Source organism: Lithobates pipiens, unplaced genomic scaffold, assembly GCF_037356315.1.
Source record: "Lithobates pipiens isolate NorthernLeopardFrog02 unplaced genomic scaffold, aLitPip1_a1.2 Scaffold_8, whole genome shotgun sequence".
In the NCBI taxonomy this organism is placed as follows: Eukaryota; Metazoa; Chordata; class Amphibia; order Anura; family Ranidae; genus Lithobates; species Lithobates pipiens.
This window is the reverse complement of record NW_027507903.1, coordinates 66407817-66427571: the sequence shown is the minus strand read 5'-3', so window position 1 is coordinate 66427571 and position 19755 is coordinate 66407817. Positions and strand designations below refer to the sequence as shown.

Sequence of the window (19755 nt, the reverse complement as noted above, 5' to 3'; positions counted from 1 at the left end):
CAAAACTACCCCATCAAAACTGCCTAATCATATTGCCACCATCAAAACTGTCCTATCAAAACTGCCCCATCATATCGCCCCAATAAAAACTTCCCCATCAGAATTGCCACCATCAAAACTTCCCCATTATATTGCCACCATCAAAACTGCCCCCATCATAATCGCTCCACCATCAAAACTGCCCCCATGAAAATTGTCCCAATCCTATTCCTCTTATAAATCAGTACATGGTGTGTGTGTGCTGTCCCCAGGTTCTGTAATCAGAAATGAGACGCTCCAAACGCTTATCACTTTTTATAGGAAAGCTTTGATAACCATGGCAACAAAAGCCTGGTTGCCCTTATTTAAAATGGCGCTGACCACATTGCATCACATAATTTTCAGATTTGAAATAACGGGATGCTACGGCCCAGCGTTGCCTATTGCCTCCTGGGATTGACGACAAGCATCTCACAGGAGGCAAAGCAGACAAGAACTGAAAGACTGGCCCACGATCCACAATATAACAGTTAAAAAAATATGACATGAAAATTCTTTTTAAGGTCAAACAGCGGCTTTGGATGACAAATACTTTAAAATATTGGTGAAAAGCCGCTTTTATTATGGGAATTTAACATCATACAAATCAGAGAGGAACTGAGGAGACGGGTGCAGGGATTGGGGGGACACGTGTGAGCAGCGCTCCTGTAACTTCCTCCGTCCTATAGGACGCTCGTGATTGGTCAGAGCGGCTCCGTGGCTTAACCACGGTATACGGTCATGCAGGCCAAGGCGGCGAGTGTCCTGTGCGCCCTCCGGGACCGGCTGTGTCACACATACCGGAGGGCGGCATGGTGGCACTTCCAGCATACGTACCAGGCGGCTTCCAGGCGAGGTATGGACGGTATGCTGAGGTACTAGTAGCACTCACTGGGACTTGGGGGCGGGGGGAGACTTCCCGCTTAAGTAATATTTTACGTCAGAAATATAACATTACAGCTGCTATGGCATTGTCATGTACGTGTTGTGTAACAGAAGAGCCGTCAGGTATACATTGGAAAATAGAGGCATCAGATGTGTCTCCGTTGCGGCCATTTTGTTGTAGCCCACGCTGTATAGCCTAGTTAATAGAGGTTGGGGGGCGTGTTAGGATCATGTGACCGCAGTTTTGGCGGGTTTCTCAAAGCTGACTGTCTCTTCTCCACCATGCCGCTCGCTCCTGTGCCGTCCTCTCCGGCCAAACGCCCCAAAGAAGAATCCAGCTATGTGAGTGACGGGAGTCGGCCGGTACTGCGCTTCTCCAAGCTGTCAGAGAATGCCACCGCCCCGACCCGGGGCTCTGCCCAGGCGGCCGGCTACGACCTGTACAGGTAAATGGCATCTCTATACAGGGACGTGTGCATATAATATCTAATGTGTGTGTGTGTGTGTATATATATGTATGTGTGTGTATAATTTTGTGTATGTATATGGGGTCTTCTGAGTAGATAAAGTCTTTTTATTCTTCTATATCTTTTTGGAAAGGATCAGGGACTTTTGCCACATGAAATTTTTGTTTTTGCATGCAGGTGTTGCTCCTTTTATTTTTTGGCTAATATGAGAGTATACAAGTTCTGTACAGAGTGTGTAAAGTTGCATCAAAGTCGCACTCCATGAACAGAACTTTTCTATTAGCCAACAAAAAGTCAGTTCTGTTCCTGGAGTGCGACTTTGATGTGACTTGAAAGCCAGAGAGTGTAAAGTCGCACTCCATGAACAGACCTGTCATACTTTCCTATAAGTGGAAAAAAGGTGCAAAATGGGTCAATCACAATCTGCATACATGTGGACCTAACCTTCCTGTATACAGGTGGATTATACCTTGTTTGTTTTTTTTCTTTCCTTCGTTGTTTTTATTTATTTTTGTTTTGTGTTTTTATGTTTTTATGTGCAGATTAGGCTTTAATTTAGTGGTAAATATCTCCTGATTTTATTAAATCATTTTATTATCAAAAGAAAACTGGTCTAATAAACACACTTTGTTTTAATTTTGTTATGTATTTCTTGTCACTACCAAAACTTGCCACCAAAGAACAACCCATATAAAATTCTCCTGTACTTCTTAGGGATGCACAAATATAGGGGTTGCCAAAAATTATTGTTTTGACCATACGAAAAGAGTGCAGATAATTGCTGTTGAGAAAACGTGCGGCATTTTTCATAGGTCACGTAACTCTAAAGCGGCATCAAAAATACAACACACTTTTGGTGCTTTTTTTTTTTTTTTTTTTGTCTCCTTTTGAATGAGGGGGTGCAATTTGTAACTGACCAAATATGCACCAAAAATGCAGGAAGCGTGATTTTTAAAACCCCAACAGGACCACAACAGACCAGTGTTAAGATTCTTTATTTATTTTTTTTACGCAAAAGCACTTAAACTATAGTCTTAATATTAACCACTTGCTGACCGGCTCACGCCATTACAGGTTGGCAGAATGGCACGGGTGCGCAAAAACGACGTACCTGTACGTCACTCCATCAGCGGCTAGCAGGCGCATGCCTGCCTGTGGACCCCGTGGGCTCAATGTCCACTGGTGACCCGCGATCGTGACACAGGCTCAACAGGGAGATGTCTATGTAGATCAGGCATTTCCCTGTTATGCCTAACAACATGACAGGGATCTACTGCTCCCAGTGATCTGTCATGTTCTAGTGAGCTCACCCCCCCCCCCCCCCCTTACAGTTAGAACACGCTGAGGGAACATACTTAACCCCTTGATCACCCCCTAGTGTTTAACTCCTTCCCTGCCAGTGGCATTTACACAGTAATCGGTGCATTTTTATAGCACTGATTGCTGTATGAATATCAATGGTCCCAAAATAGTGTCAAGTGTCCGATGTGTCCACCGCAATGTTGCAGTCACGATAAAAATCGCAGATTTGCGCGGGTTTTAAAAAAAATTTTTTATCCAAAAATATATAGAAGAATACATATTGGCCTAAACTGAGGAAGAAATTATATATTTTTTTTAAATATATTTTGTGGGGTTATTATTGCTTTTTTTTTATTTTTTTTTCAAAATTGTCTTATTTTTTCTTTGTTTTATAGCGCAAAAAATAAAAACCGCAGATGTGATCAAATAACACCAAAAAAAAGCTCTATTTGTGGGGAAAAAAACTATTTTGTTCCGTGCAATTGTCAGTTAAAGCAATGCAGTGCCGTGTCGCCACAAAGGGCTTGGTCAGGAAGGGGGTAAATCCTTCTGTGGCTGAAGTGGTTAATTCGAATATACAATTGTATGTAAAAAAATAAATAAAATAAATATGTATAGTTTCAGTCAATAATTTTTATTTCGATGCATCACTAGTACACATAGCGAAGCCCAAAAAAAATTGTGCTTATTTTCTTATCCTTCCTAAAACTGACACTACCTGACATTGATACTAATTTAAAAAAATGCTCTTTAAAACAAAAATTCTGCCCAAAGTATACCTACCCTGAATTTGACCCCAACACTGACCTAGATCAAACTGATTTAGCTTTTTAATTTTATTTACACACTTTTATTTACATCTTCATCTCCTGCAAAGAGAGAGAATTAAAATGTATGTTTCTCTCCGTTCAGAAGAGGAAGTAAACACTGGGTCGGCCTGCGCACTGTGCTATTGGATCAGAGGCTATCTCAGTGATCAGGTGATCCGAGTCCTGTACTAATGATCGAGAGCCTGGTCTCTGCTGACAGGCGTGATATGCAGCCTCACGGGTAAATGCCCACTTCAGTGAGGCCACATAACTGTCTACAGGAAAGGGATAAAGAGCTTAACATCCTGTGAAATACTGTACAATATAAAACTTAAGTGATGAAATGTTGTCAGGTTACTCACATCATTTGTTCTCTCCATACTGTAGTGCTTATGAATATACAATCCCTCCACATGACAAAGCTATTGTCAAAACCGACATCCAGATCTCTGTTCCAAGAGGATGCTATGGACGAGTTGGTGAGTCGGTGGATAACATGTAAAGTGACGTTCTCAGCTAAAATAAGCCAGTTATATACTCAATTTAAAAGTATTTTACAGTGCTGCAATGCCTAAAATATCTTTATTAGCCCTTTAACCCCCTACACAGCAGATATCCAGACAATCAGTAGGTTTTATAGCGATTTACATTGCATTAAACTGTAAAATGCTTGTGAATTTGCTACTGAGGGCTGAAAAGAGTGTTTGGTGGCTTATATAAGGAGGAGAGCACGTGAAATATCTTGGCAGAGTGATGGTGCACAGTCAGTCTATTGAGCAGGCAGGTTTCATAAGCACTCTTCAGCTAAAACTATCACATATTATAACCCTTTTGGGATTTTTAGAAACCTCCAACCTGAAAACATCCAATATAGTTAAATGCCATTTCTTCCATAGAGGCATGGCTCATAACTTCTGCTTGTACCCACAGATATGGGAAACGCAGCAATGCTATATATGGATACATTTATTGTAAAAAAATAAAAATTTTATTAATTTTTTTGTTTTGGACATGTGAATAAAATATAAAGGTGTGTTGTAGTCCCAGGCATGTTCCTGCAGAGCAGACTGGATCAGGATAAAAGGGTCTGAATGCAGTAAACCAGTGGGACTTCCTGCGAAAGAGGGTGAGGGAGATCCAAACTTGTACAGTTACTACTGGCACAAGAGTAAAGCAGATGTCTTCTGATCTAACTACTGTAGTGTTGCTGCCTAAGGAAGCATTTCTGCTCATTTCCTGTCGGGCTTTTTTGTACTGTGACCCAGTGCTCACTACTAGAGTTACACCTACTTAACCTCAAGACCAGCTTGTATGTGTAATCTCTCCCCTGGTAAACCTCAAAAGGCCCTTATTTGGTAAAACAAGTCTTGGGATTTCCCTTCCCAGGTACGCCTGTCCTCATATTTTTAATTGTTTCATGTAAATTAATAGCAAGATAGATGGAGGGATGGCTAGAAGAGAGATAATAAAATATATATATATATATATTTATATATATTATGCGCGCGCGCTTTCAAGCAGGTGGTGTTATTTACATATTTTTTTTTTTTTTTTTTCCTATCTCCCAACTTAGCTCCACGATCTGGTTTAGCTGCCAAGCACTTTATTGATGTTGGAGGTATGTACCTTTTAAGTTAATAAACATAATCTACCATTGCAATTGTTTTGAAATCATGTTTCTTCAGTAAAATAGGCAGAACTTGTTTACCTCTAGCTAGTGCTGAGCATTTAGCTCTGATTGGGAGATACCATAGTCATCAACGTGTGTGTGTGTGTTTTTTTTTTTTTTTTTTTTTTTTGGTCAAAGGATGTTGCCATTAGAAGTTGATTCTTGTTCATTTGAGGACACAGGAAGCATTCTACTTTTGGGTTATACTGCTATTATTTAACACTATAATGAAGCATGCACCAATTTGAAGATCAGCCTGTTGCTTCTGCTTTACATGGGTGTTAAAGGACTTCCAGTACATGCTGTCTGTTACCACTTGGTGAGGAATTTGTTAACCACTTGCTTACTGGGCACTTAACCCCCCTCAGTCCCAGACCAATTTTCAGCTTTCAGCGCTGATGCACTTTGAATGACAATTGCGCGGGCATACAACACTGTACCCAAATTAAATTTTTATCATTTTTTTCCCACAAATAGAGCTTTCTTTTGGTGGTATTTAATTACAGCTGGGAGTTTTATTTTTTGCTAAACAAACAAAAAAAGATGCAAAAAAAAAAAAATCATGTTTGCAAAATTTTATAACAAACTATTAAACGGGTAATTTTTCTCCTTCATTGAAGTGCACTGGTGGGCTGCACTGGTGGGCACTGATAAGGCAACACCGATGGGCACTGATGGGCTCTGATAGGTGGCACTGATGGGCTCTGATAGGTGGCACTGGGGTGCAGCACCTTTGTTAAGGCAGATTGTGGGCACTGCTGGGTGGCACTGTGGGCACTGCTGGGTGGCACTTTTTTAAAGGGGCACTTGCAGGGGGCAGGTGGGCACTAGCAGGGCTGGCCTCCGGTGATCGGCTTTTTTTTTTTCTCGGAATAATAGCCGATTACCGGCTCCGTTATATCACATGATCAGCTGTCATTGGCTGACAGCTGATCACGTGATAAGGGGTCGGGATCGACCCCCCCCTTGCACAGATCGGTGATCAGGCGAGTCTCGTAGACTCGCCGATCACAGGGCGCGCTGCGTCAATAGACGTAGTCCCGGAAAAGGAGATCCGCGCTGTAGCCGTCATTTGACTATAGCGCGGATCTCAAGTGGTTAAGCATGGTCAGTATCCACTGTGGATCCAGCTGTGTCTTGCCTTAAAGAGGCAACTGCCAATACCCATGGAGAATGCTCCTGATTTTAGGGACCTGATAATGACTAAAGGCCCCTCTTCTGCAACTACGTTCACTTCCTACTCAGGGCTACATGTCCCATGAGGCATTGCACTTACTGATATGGATGGGGTACTGAGCTGTATGTGTGCTGCACTGTATTTCCTGTTATGTAAAATAATGCATTATTTATACAGGCCAACTAATCATCTGGCCGATTAATAAAGTATGAATGTGGTTGACAACCATTTTCATAATCGTTTAATTGTCAATCAGTTGTTTCGGCCCTAGCTTTAACAGCATGGTAAACCATCTTTAAGTGATTCCTATGATGTTCAAACTACACTTTCAGCAAAGTCTCCCATCTGGTGTGAAAGGCGTACTTTGACTTTCCCTTTTTGGTCTCACAAGGTTTTCTCTTGTGGCCTCAGTTAAGCAAACTGATAATGGGGAAGGGTGCTCAAACTTATTCCACCGTTTCTAGGTGGCTCAGGCTGACCATCCTTCAGGCTTATGGTCTTTAACCACTTAAGCCCCAGACCATTTTGTTGGCCAAAGACTTTTGCTCTACTTTTTGCGATTCGGCACTGCTTCGCTGTAACTGACAATTGAGCAGTCGTGCGACGTGGCTGCCAAACAAAATTTATGTTTTTTTTTTTTTTTTTTATTTATTTCCCCCCCCCTCACAAATAGAGCTTTCTTTTGGTGGTATTTGATCACCCCTGCATTTTATTTTTTTATTTTTTGCGCTTTAAACAAAAAGTGTGACAATTTAGAAAAAAATATATATTTTATTTTTTTTCTACATTTTGCTATAATAAATATCCCCCAAAAATGTAAAAAAAACAACTTTTTTTTTTTTTTTTTTTTTTTACTCGGTTTAGGCCGATACAAATTCCTCTACATATTTTTTGGTTTAAAAAAAAAAAATCGCAATAAGGCCCCTTTCACACGGATGATCCGTTCGGTTTCCCTGTCAGATTTTCAGGCGGACCTGAATGGATGCTCCATAGAGGTCTTTGGAGCGTCGGATGTCAGCGGTGACAAGTCCGCTGACATCCGACCCGCTCCGATCCGAAAAAGTGTGACGGAGGAAAAAGATCAGGTGACGACGGACACTGAGGTCCGTCGTCGCCCAATCTCCCATAGGGGAGAGCAGCGCTGTGACAGGTCCGTCCCTGCGCAGTGTGCAGAGACAGATCTGTCATCTTCCTGCTCAGCGGAGATCACTCCGGCGACCCCTGCTGAGCAAGCGGATCTCCATGGGGCGGATCAGCACTGATCCGCCCCGTGTGAAAGGACCCCAAGTGTTTATAAGCATTTTTTTTTTTCTTGTGACTGCGACAGGGGACCATTGTGCAGCTCTAATACAAATAGAGCTTTCTTTTGGTGGTATTTAATCACCACTGTTTTTTTTTTGTTTTTGTTTTGCGGCATAAGTGAAAAATTTTAATTTAAAAAAAAGAGGTGTGGTTGTGTGGTGGTTTTTTTTTTTTTTTTTTTTTTTTTTTTTTTTTTTTTTGTGTTCATAAATATGAGCCAATATTTTATACTGCTACATCCCTTTGGTAAGATAACCCAAATAGTGGATATTTAGTCTCCTGTGAAAGTGATGGCAAACCTTGGCACTCCAGCTGTTTTGGAACTACATTTCCCATGATGCTCATGCACTCTGCAGTGTAGTTGAGCATCATGGGAAATGTCGTTTCAGAACATCTGGGGTGTCAAGGTTTGCCATCACTGTTATAGAGAGTACAAGCTATGGTGCAAATCACTGAAAATTGATCACACCTGATGCACTTACAGCCTATCTCATTTATTAGCTCATTCATTGGCACTTTACTGCGATCGGGGTTGGGCTGTGTCAGACTAGCCTCCTCCCTGATTGCCGCTCTGCACGCGCCCTAGGGATGGGGACGAGCGCCATGCACATGGCCAGTACATGTGACCGGGTGTGATTGGACACAGCCGGTCACGTGGTAAAGGGCCATTTGTTATTCGCTCTTTACACGGATCTGGGATGGGCTGTGTCCGAGGGACACACCTCATCCCCAATCGCTGCTCTGCAGGAGTGGCGAGAAGCCGATGATTTCCATTTTGCGGACATCTTATGACTATAGCCTGGTATTGAAGTGGTTAAAGCATTTATTTATTTTTCCCAAGGCGTCTTTCAGGACAGCACCTGAGAGATAGCGACTCCACCCTCCTCGTTAGGAAACACCTTCTTCCTCCAGACTTTAAAGGGAGGCGCCTCCCTACCACACATCAGTTTTTGTGTTTCCTCCGGCCCGGAGGGAACACCTTTTGGGAAGGAGTCTGTTTCTCTTAGGTGTTCCTGAGGGACTAGGCTTCTTTCCCTTTTTTTTCCTCCTTTAGAGACCCGCTGTCCTCCCGACCTACCCACGCCTCGTCAGCGGTAGCAAGCGGGCTCCTCTTCCCCTCTTGTGCTCGGAGAGAGCCGAAGATTCGGTGGCCCGCACGTTCGTAGGCGCGGCGGCGCGTGTGCCGCCGCCATGTTTGTTTTCGGCGGTCGCGCCGGAAGTGACAGAGCGGGTCATCGGGTCAGCTGAAACGTCGTTTCCGGCGTGGACGCAGGGGGGAGGAGGGAGGACAGGTGCTGGTGCCTATTTCCGCTTCCGGTCCGGTGCAGCTGCACGGCGTGACTCCGGAGGCGGCGTTTAGCCACAAGTGGATCTCTGCACAGCTGATTATGGAAGATTCAGCGTCTGCAGCGGTGGGGACAGGCACAGGCACCAGCAAGGCCCAGGTAAGAGGCAGCAGTTAAAGTCTGCCTTTCTTTTTCTATTTCCTGGCGTTTGGTCTCGCTCTCTCCTTTCTTTTTTCCCCCCTGGTGGCAAGGGGCCTGTCTGGGCACTAGAAGCTGACTGGTTTCTTCTTAGTGCACCTGTGTGGTGATCCCTATCAAAGCTGAGACTGGGTCTCACTAAGGGTTCCCTGGTTTTTTTCCCTTTTTTGTCTTTTTCTTCATAGGCTAAGAGCTCTGACCCAAAGAAAAGATGTCCTTCTTGCAGGGCCAAGCTGGGAGAAAATTGGAAGAAAACCTTATGCAGTCCCTGCATTACTTCTTTAGTTAAAGAGGAATCTGCCTCTGTATGTGAGGATCTGGTGGCCTCTGTAAAGAAGGAGCTGTACGCCACGATCCAGAATTTTCGTGACTCACTAGCAAACCCGGCTGCTAGTCAGCCTTCCACTTCAGAGTCTTCCCAGGGGTCTCTCTCAATCCCGGTGTTAGAATCTCTGCCTGAAGACCCTTCAGATAGGGAAAAGCAGTCCACTGCTCTTTCCGTTAAAGATTCGGAAGAGGAGTTGGAGGATTCTGAGGTAGCCCCCTCCTAAATTCAAACTGTCCCTTGAAGAGGTCGATGGGCTCCTTAAAGCCATTCATGCTACGCTTGGTTTAAGTGAGGAGAAAAAGGAATTATCACTCCATGACCGCATGTATGCTGGGTTGGATGAGCCTAAGGGCCGAACATTCCCAGTTCATCCGGTCATCTCTGAGGCCATTAGGAAAGAATGGCAGGATCCAGAGAAAAAGCCCTTTTTCTCCAAAGCCCACGAAAGGCGTTTTCCTTTCGAGGAGGACCCTGCAGCAGTATGGAACAAGGTGCCCAGACTGGATGCCGCCTTTTCCCAGGTTTCAAGGTCCACAGATCTGTCCTTTGAGGATATGGGAGTTTTGAAAGATCCGATGGACAAACGCATGGATCTTTTGCTCAAGAGATCATGGCAATCAGTTATGAGCAATTTAAAACCAGCAATGGCCACAACGTGTGTAGCCAGAAATTTAGAATACTGGATTAACCAGTTAAAGTCACATATAGCTGCAGATTCCCCTAAACAGGAAATCTTAGATTCTTTTCCTACCCTGATTACGGCAGTAGCCTATGTTGCAGATGCCTCAGCTGAGGCAATTAAGATATCGGCCAGGTCAGCAGCTCTAACTAATGCTGCAAGAAGAGCTTTATGGCTTAAAACCTGGCCGGGTGACTCGGCTTCAAAGAATAAGCTGTGTGGGTTACCCTTTTCAGGAGACTTGCTCTTCGGCTCTGACCTCGATAATATTCTTGACAGGACAGCCGATAAAAAGAGATCCTTTCCGGTCAAAAAGAAAAAGCAGGTACCAAAGCGTCTTTTTCGACCTCAAAAAACTCAGGATCAGGACAGCAAGTTGCAAGGGAGAAGGAAAAGTTGGTCCGCCCCGAAGCCGAAGGGTAGAGGCGGAATTCTCTTCCGTCCTCCTACACAGGCCGAAAAATCGCAATGACTCGTCTCTGCGGGTGGGCGGAAGACTACAAGAATTTCTTCCGCAGTGGTCAGGGATAACTTCAAATCAGTTTATCCTGACCACTCTCGCGCAGGGTTACTCACTCGAGTTTGTCAACGACCCCCCAAAAAGGTTCCTGATTACCAACACCCCGCGGGATCCAGTAAGGGCCCTGGCCATGAAGTCCTCTCTAGAGGAACTGATGCAACAGGGCGTAGTAGTACAGGTACCCCTGCAAGAACAGCAGGAGGGGTTTTATTCCCATGTTTTCCTAGTAAAGAAACCGACAGGGAAGTTTCGGTTGATTCTCAACCTAAAACCTTTAAACGAGTCCATAAGGTACAGGAAGTTCAAAATGGACTCAATTTTTTCGGTCAGAAACCTGTTGACGCCAGGATGTTTTATGGCGTCAGTAGATTTAAAAGACGCATACCTACATGTTCCGATCTCTCCCCAGTCTCAGAAGTTTCTCAGGCTGGCGGTGAGGTTGGGGGGTATGGTTCATCATCTCCAGTTCAGGGCCCTACCCTTCGGCCTGTCATCATCTCCCCGAATTTTTACCAAAATAATGGCAGAAGCTTTAGCGCCACTGCGTCTTCAGGGAATCGCAGTTATTCCTTATTTAGACGATCTGCTGTTTTTCGCCCCATCCAGCGAGGAATTGCAGACCAATCTAGGCAAAGCTCGCAGCCATCTGGAGGCGTTGGGTTGGATTTTGAACCTCCAAAAGTCGTCCCTAAACCCATCTCAGGAGATTCGGTTTTTAGGGTTTCTAATAAATTCGGTGGAGCAAAAAATCTTCCTTCCCTTAGACAAAAAGGACAGGATTTCCGGTGCAGTGTCTTTATTACAGACCAGCCAAAATCTGACAGTAAGACAGGTTATGTCAGCTTTGGGAGTTCTGACTTCAGCAATGCCAGCAGTCCAGTGGGCAAGAATGCATTTCAGGTGTCTGCAGGCTTTCCTTCTAAAATCTTGGGATCACACAGTGGCATCCCTAGAGGCAGAGGTGAGAATGTCAACCCAGGTAAAAAGGTCCCTATGGTGGTGGAAAAGACAGGAGGTCTTATCGGAAGGGTTAGTCTGGGCTTTTCCAGTCGGGAAAAGACTAACAACCGACGCCAGTTCCTGGGGGTGGGGAGCCCATCTAGGAACACGTTTCACTCAGGGGTCCTGGGCCAAAGAGGAGACAATAAGGTCCTCAAACTGGAGGGAACTCAAGGCGATTGCCTTAGCTCTGGAGTTGTTTGTTCAGGAACTGCAGTCCCATCACGTCCAGGTCCTAACAGACAATGCCACGGCAGTGGCTTATTTAAACAGACAGGGGGGTACAAGAAGCAGGTCGCTTCAGGTACTGGCCATGGAGATTCTTCGGTGGGCGGAAAAACATTTGTTATCCCTATCAGCAGTCCACCTAAAAGGGGATCTAAACAGGGTAGCGGACTTCCTAAGCAGAAACGCTATTCGGGAAGCAGAATGGTCTCTAAACCCGGAGGTATTCACAATGATTGCCGGAAAATGGGGTTTACCAGAAGTAGACCTGTTCGCCTCAAGGGTGAACGCCCAGTTTCCCCAGTTCTTTTCCCTGGACAGTCGCGATGGCTCGCTGGGCACAGATGCGCTAGCTTATCCATGGGAATTTCGTCTTTGCTATGCTTTCCCCCCATTTCAGTTAATCCCGTTAATTTTAAGAAAAATTCAGAGGGAGAAGGTACCAGTTATTCTAATCACGCCCTTTTGGCCAAAAAGGGCTTGGTTTTCGACAGTTCTAGGTCTGGCAATCAAGCCTTGTTGGCATCTGCCCCTCAGACACGATCTGTTGTTGCAGGGCCCAGTGAACCATCCAGGAGTGGCCAGCCTGGCTCTCACGGCCTGGTTTCTGAAAGGCAGCTCCTTAGGAGCAAGGGGTTTTCCAACCGTTTGATCTCGACCCTTTTAGCAAGTAGGAAAAGGGTTACGAGGGCCATTTATTCTAAGGTCTGGAAGCGTTATAAAACTTGGTGTTTGTCAGCCGCCCAGGTGCCAGGGAGCCTTGTCTCCATCTTGGAGTTTTTACAGGATGGAGCAGACAAGGGACTGGCAGTTAGTACCCTGAAGGTGCAGGTAGCAGCCCTGACGGTGTTCTTAGAAAAATCTGTGACCTCAGATCCGCTGGTGATCAGGTTCTTTAGAGCTCTTAAAAGATCTAGGCCAGCTCCTGTTAAGGTTTTTCCTAGATGGGATTTGTCGGTAGTCCTACAGTCTCTAACAAAAGGGCCTTTTGAGCCTCTTGTGGAGGCTTCCCTTAGGTTTCTCACATTAAAAACCGTGTTTCTGATTGCCATTGTCTCTGCACGCAGGATCAGTGAGCTAAATGCTCTGTCAATTAAAGAACCATATCTTTCCATTTTTCCTGACAGAGTTATTCTTAGAACAGATGCAAAATTCTTACCGAAGGTAGCTTCAGTGCAGAACCGTATACAGGACATAGTACTGCCAACGTTTGGTGTTAACCCCAAAGGAAATAAGGAGACTTCTTTCCATACTTTGGACGTCAGAAGGACTCTGCTGAGTTATTTAGAAAGGACGGAGTCCTTCAGACGTTCAGATTCACTGTTTGTACTTTTCTCAGGAAGAAAAAAGGGTTTTCAGGCTTCTAAAGTTACTTTAGCTAGATGGCTGAAATTAGCTATCTCGGAGGCATATTCCCAGGCAGGGTTATCTCCTCCAGCGGAAATTTGTGCACACTCAACCAGGGCTCTGGCGTCTACGTGGGCAGAGAGCGCTGGTGCCACCCCTGAGCAGATCTGCAAGGCGGCGACGTGGTCGAGTTTTCACACATTTGTGAAACCTTATAGACTGGACCTCACTTCTGCCAGCGATCAGGCGTTTGGCAGAAAGGTCCTGCAAGCTGTTGTCCCGCCCTAAGGGGTAAGTCTCTGTTATCCTCTCAGGTGCTGTCCTGAAAGACGCCTTGGGAAAGACCAAGTTAGACTTACCGGTAACTTGTTTTCCAGAAGTCTTTCAGGACAGCAAGCATCCCGCCCTATGGTATTATATTATGCTACGCTGTGACTAACGTATGTGTTTATGTGTTCCAGCCGGGGCCGGAGGTTCTCTTCTACAACTGATGTGTGGTAGGGAGGCGCCTCCCTTTAAAGTCTGGAGGAAGAAGGTGTTTCCTAACGAGGAGGGTGGAGTCGCTATCTCTCAGGTGCTGTCCTGAAAGACTTCTGGAAAACAAGTTACCGGTAAGTCTAACTTGGTCTTTTTCACAGGGAATGCATTAAAGTAAAAAAAACTGCTTAATTTTATATATATTTTTATTTCTTACCTTAATGCAGGGAGCAATAAAGTAAACACCCCACTACTACTTCATGAACCCCCCCCCCCCCCCACAGGACAATGTTGATCAGTACCCTGATTATTAATGTAAATGTCCTGTCATACTTGCTGGTTACTGGCTCTCCTCTCCTCTCATTCTGTGACAGCGCGTGAGGAAAGGAATGCCGATCACCGGCAAATTTGCTTACATGTGATCAGCTCTGATTAGACACATGATTAAGGGCTGCTGTGATTGTCCCTTTACCCCAATCTGTGTTCAGTTGTGTCCGGACACAATGATTAGAGCGTGTCAGATGTGCGCTCCAGGGGACACGTCGTTTTGTGAAAACATCCATAGACAACCATGCTGTAGCTGTCTTGGTTCATTTCAGTCGGTACCAACAATTCGCCTGTTTTAGTTACAGGGGCTTCAGCTAAATTAGTGCCAACGATTTCTCATCATTAGTCTGACCAGTCTTGCATGCATTTAGCAAGAGTACAATGTAATACACTGGCATGCAACCAGGAGAATATACATAAAGCAAAGCTAAAAGTATAAATGCATCTTTTTAACTGCAGTGTTCCCTACAGAAATAAAATGATGAACTTGTTCTTTAACTTGATGCCCCCTTAAAGCAGCCCGCCGTGTTAAATACTTACCTTCCTCCCTGTGCCAGCAATCTTCATTGTGTGCCCTGGCCAGCATGGTACAGCCTTTAGTATTGAGCACATCTCTGCTAGCTCCTTCTCTGAATGTGGCTCAGTTCTATTCATTCCTATGAGAGAGCAGTATTCTGCAGGATAGCTGGTATGCAGCTTACCTATAGGAATTAATAGGGTCGCAGCATACTAGAGGAAGAGTCAGCAGTAACATTGGTAAGAGCTTGTGATGTACCAGGCAGTGCCCCTCAGTAGGTATCGCTGGAACTAGGAGGAATATATATATTTACCCTCTTCCTGACCGGGCCATTTTTTGCGATATGGCCCTGCTTCGCTTTAACTGACAATTGCGCGGTCGTGCGGCGTTGTACACAATTTTTTTTTCCCACAAATGGCTTTCTTTTGGTGGTGTTTGATCACTTCGGGGTTTTTCATCTTTTGCGCTTTAAACCCAAAAAACCGACAATTTTGAAAAAAAGATAGTTTTCTAATTTTTGCTATAATATCCCCAAAAAATGTTTTTAAAAACAAATTTGTTCATCAGTTTAAGCCGATATATATTCTACACATTTTTGGTAACAAATCACAATGAGCGTATATTGATTGGTTTGTGCAAAAGTTAATGCGTCTACAAAATGGGAAATAATATTTAAAAAAAAAAAAGCCATAAATCTATCAGGATTGCTACTGCCACGGACAGATTGGACACTTTTTTTGAAATAATTTTTTTTTTTTGGGACCATTGACATTTATACAGCGATCAGAGCTACAAAAATGCAGCGATTACTGTGTAAATGTCACTGGCAGGGAAGGATTTAACACTAGGGGGCGATCAAGGGGTTAACTGTTTCTAACTGTGAGTGGATAGGACTGACTAGAGGAGCCAGATTGTTCTTAGTAGGAACAGACGATCTGTCTCTCCTCCCCTGTCAGAACCGGGATGTCTGTTTTTACTCGCACACATCCCAGTTCTGGCTCTGGTGCCCGCGATTGCGCCTGCCATCCATGTGCCGCGGGTGTGTGCCTGCTACGGCTCTTAAAGGTGCCACTGTACAGGTAAGGCGGGTTGCCAAGTGGTGACATTCTGCTGACGTATATCACTGTTGGCAAGTGGATAACATGGCAGGCGGCAGGTTGATTTATTAATGCATGTGTTTACTAAAGGTGGACTGGTGTTTGCATGTGAGTTTTTTATTTATTTTTTTGGTCTACTTGTTTTTTTATGTCTTCATCCTTCACTTCTTCAAGCTGTTTGCCTGGAGCTTAGATTTAAATAATTGGTTTACACATTTCTTGTATGCAGGACCAATACATACAGAGGAAAAATAAATCCTGCCAACTGGTATGCCAGCCTGTGCTTTAGTCATAATGACAAGTTTCTTAATTTCTGGAGGGCCTGTGACTGTATGATTCTGCTGCCATGTAATGAGTCACTATGTCAGTTTGCCCATTGTCTGTGTCCCTTTGGAGAACGTAGAGCAGCACTGGGCTGGCTCTTCTGTTAAATTGAGCCGTCCTTTAGAACTATGCAAACTGCAGTACATTAACAATGCAAAAGAACTGAACACTTTTGAAGAGGTTTTTGACAAGCGATTGGTGGCTAGAAAGTGTGACCCTCCTTTACACATACTTTTCTAATATCAGTGCCACAGGGAACAGCCAAGCTCATGAAAAAAATGCAAACAAATTCTTTGCCTTTTTATTTTGTACCATGCATGTGCTGTATATTGTGGAGTGAATTTTTTTTTATTTATTTTTTTGCTAGTCTTGAAATATTTTGTTTTCCAAAGATTTTGAATACTCTATAGAAATAAGCACAATACGACATTGTGCTCTTCCACAGCTGGAAGGCGTAGGCAGCTTTTAGAGCCAAGAGACTGACACAGAAGGAGCTTGCTTCTAAGGGCCATCAAATTAACCTGCCAGCACCAATGTGACTTTTTTCCACTGATGGCTGCAACAGGCTTTCCACCCATATTACACAATGTGAAATGTCATTCTGCATCGCAAAGGCAATTCAGCATAAATGTCTGGGCCTCCTGTTGTGAGGAGCACTTTTTTCTTCCAAGGAGATTATATTTTACTCTGGGTGTGTTTCTTAGTGATACATTTTCTTATTCATCGTGGTGCATGCCACATTTTAATTTAACTCCTTATGTTTCCTTTTACATTTAGCTGGAGTTATTGATGAAGACTACAGAGGAAATGTTGGTGTGGTGTTGTTTAATTTTGCTAACGAACCCTTTCAAGGTATGTAGTTTTATAGAACCTTATTTAGTATTGCATACTAATGCAAGACTTTCAAACCAGAGGCCAAAATCTTCTGTAAAAAAAAAATTGAGGCAGACGTGTCTTACTAGTGCTCTGCATCTGCCGGTACTAAAACAGCCACAAATAGCCGATTTTTACTGACACCCGCGTTCCGAACGGCAGCCTCCATGCACTCCCTAGACCAGTGATGGCGAACCTTGGCACCCCAGATGTTTTGGAACTACATTTCCCATGATACTCCACTACACTGCAGAGTTCATGAGCATCATGGGAAATGTACTTCCAAAACATCTTGGGTGCCAACATTCACCATCACTGCCCTAGACCCACCGGACAGTACTGCCATGGTCTTCAATGGGGCCAGACAAAACTAAGCCTAAATCCATCAAAGAAGCGTAGGCAACCCCCTAAGATGGCACGGCCACATACCTTCAGGTCAGTCACACAGCACACGCTACAAAGAATGCTCACCAGAGCTCTCAAAGAATATCTCAGACACAATAACTGAAAGGTGACCCGTGAGGTGGGCGAACCACTGTCCTGGAACACAGTGAAGGACCTAGACCTTCTCACACACAACCATGCAGAGGACATTGAGACCCTCAGTGAAGGGAACAGAACTTTCCCAGGCTTGCCTGGAGGTCTTTGAAAACAGAGTGAGAAGCTCTAATGTTCACTTGAGGGGGATCCCTGAGCCCATAGTAGAAGTAGATCTTCAATCCACCTTCGCTGCACTTTCAGGAGCTAGCTCATTCCATCCTTGTTGAATAGTTGGAGACGGGCAGAATCCATAGATCTCTAGCCCCACGATTGGAAGAGGGCCAACCTTGGGACATAGTAGTGAAGCTCCACTACTTCCCCACCAAAGAGCAGCTAATGGTGGCAGCTCCAAACAAATATGCAGTGGCCTTTCAAGGACACTGTTATCAAATTTTTCAAGATCTCTCCTAACTCGAGGAGAAGACCTTTGGGGAAGACCCCCAAGCCACAATGCAAGACCTTCAGCTTACTCCCTCTGAGGGATCCAGATGCTGGGCGACCTCCACCTCCCCAAAGAAAGCTGGCCTGCCCCAGAATATTCCATGGACTGATTAGTCCAGGGACACAAGGTTCATTTATGGGTCACTATTTCCACCCCACCTGGCTCTCCTAGCCTACATACGGGTGAAACTCCTTGCCCAGTAAGTTTGCTCTGCCATGCTCTACCTGACCTGATGAACTTCTCTAATGCCTGACTATGGTAAGCTCGTGTACCCCTGGCGTTCCAATCCACATTCCCTAGTATGAGGCCACTCCAACACACTCTTGAGGTCGGCCCTGGCCCTTATGCTCTCACCAGAACACTGCGGACCCACAATTCTCTTAACACCATAGAGGTCCCTGCTTCCCTCGACCTGTCAGAAGGCAGGTCGAGGGCCCTCAACAAAAGTTTAAAGCTGTATATTCCATGTTGGACTCGTATGATGTTGCATAATGCTAGCCTTTACCTACTGCAGTGGTTTTAGACGCTGACTTTACCATTTACTTTAACATCCTTATCCCCACTGAGAGCCCACCTGTACTTCACCTTCCTTCACCACACATGTTGGAACAGACGCGTCTCCATCTTACCCGCCCTGTAAGTCAGCATGTACTTGATAATGGAGATGTACCTGCAATATGTTTGGAACCACTAAATCCTACTTAAAGTTGAGAATCGTTTGTTTTTCTTTAGCATATAGTTGCAGAGACTGCCCACTGTTACCCCCTTAGTCCTCTGTTGCCCCGACCTAATAGTTTTGGGATACACCTAGGACCCACATTTGTGTCCCTTGGTAGGGGGGCATCTCACCCTCCACTAATCTGACTGCACCACTCCAAATTAAGTTTACATCTTCTCTTCCCACTTTAGCTTCCCTCAACTACTTCCCCCAACCCTCCCTAGAGGGGTATCTCGCACCCTCATCAGTTACTCCCATGTCCTATCCACATCTTACCATGGCAACCTTAAATGTACAGGGCCTCAACTCTCCAACCAAACGCACCAAAACCTTTCGCTAATTCTCCTCGTTCTCAGCCCATGTGGTTTGCCTTCAGAAGATGCATTTTTCCACCCACTCCACACCTAAATTCTTTGTTAAACAATACCCGCATGTATACACAACCTCGGCATCTACAAAGCAATGGGGGGGGGGGGGGTCTTGTGGCATTCCATCATACTACTCCATTTGTACTTCTGGCAGAGACCGAGAAGGTCGCTATCTTATACTCGCGGTCTTACTATTAGACAGCGAAGTTGCAATAGTCTCGTACTATTCTCCTAATAAGAATGTCATTTCTCTCCCACTTATTGTCAGTTGTAGCCTCACATACACAAGGTACTCTAATATGTGGAGACTCCAACCAGGTCATCTACCCACTCCTGGATAAGTCCCTGGCCCCCTCCACTACTCAACGCATCACCTATCAACAGCTCTTAAACCAGAACTCCCTTCTTGACTCTTGGCGAGAACAGAACCCAGCTAAGCAACAATACACCTATTACTCCCATCGCCACAAACAATTCTCTTGCATTGAACACATCCTGGTCAGACTGTTGGACAGGTTAATTTGGTTGGTCAGCAGACTGACTGGTGAGTTGAACATTCCATAGAATTGTTCTTCTTTTTTTATTTTTTTTTGCGTTTGCCCTTCCATGTGCTCCTTGCTCTGAAGCCTAGTTATAGGTGGGGGCAGGGGCCGTTTGTTACTTCCTGGTTAGCGTTGGCTTTTCCCTTCTGATCCTGACCTTGGATATTGTGCCCTGCGCCTGGTCAAACCACAATGCAGTCATTATCTTTCTCTTCTCTGATCCCTAAACCAAACGGCCATTTGGTACATCAATGACAGTTTACTAACACAACCCACCTTCTGGAAATGGCAACAGCCATTAAAGATTATCTAACCAACA

The 19755-nt window shown here is 44.7% G+C and overlaps 1 protein-coding gene across 3 annotated transcripts in view; it reads left to right on the top strand.

The window, feature by feature from the left end:
- Positions 1–704: 704 nt before the first annotated feature.
- The window catches only part of DUT (deoxyuridine triphosphatase), a 28674-nt gene continuing 9623 nt past the window's right edge, over positions 705–19755 (top strand). Inside the window, exons 1-5 of one of the 3 annotated variants that reach the window (XM_077472813.1) lie at positions 705–874; positions 1235–1349; positions 3869–3960; positions 5055–5099; positions 16731–16805. In XM_077472813.1, coding sequence (XP_077328939.1) covers positions 760–874; positions 1235–1349; positions 3869–3960; positions 5055–5099; positions 16731–16805 — 442 coding nt within the window. In that variant the 5' untranslated portion in view covers positions 705–759. Of the gene's footprint in view, positions 875–1110; positions 1350–3868; positions 3961–5054; positions 5100–16730; positions 16806–19755 lie in introns of those variants that run through there. The other 2 variants (XM_077472812.1, XM_077472814.1) reach the window with 2 other exon arrangements.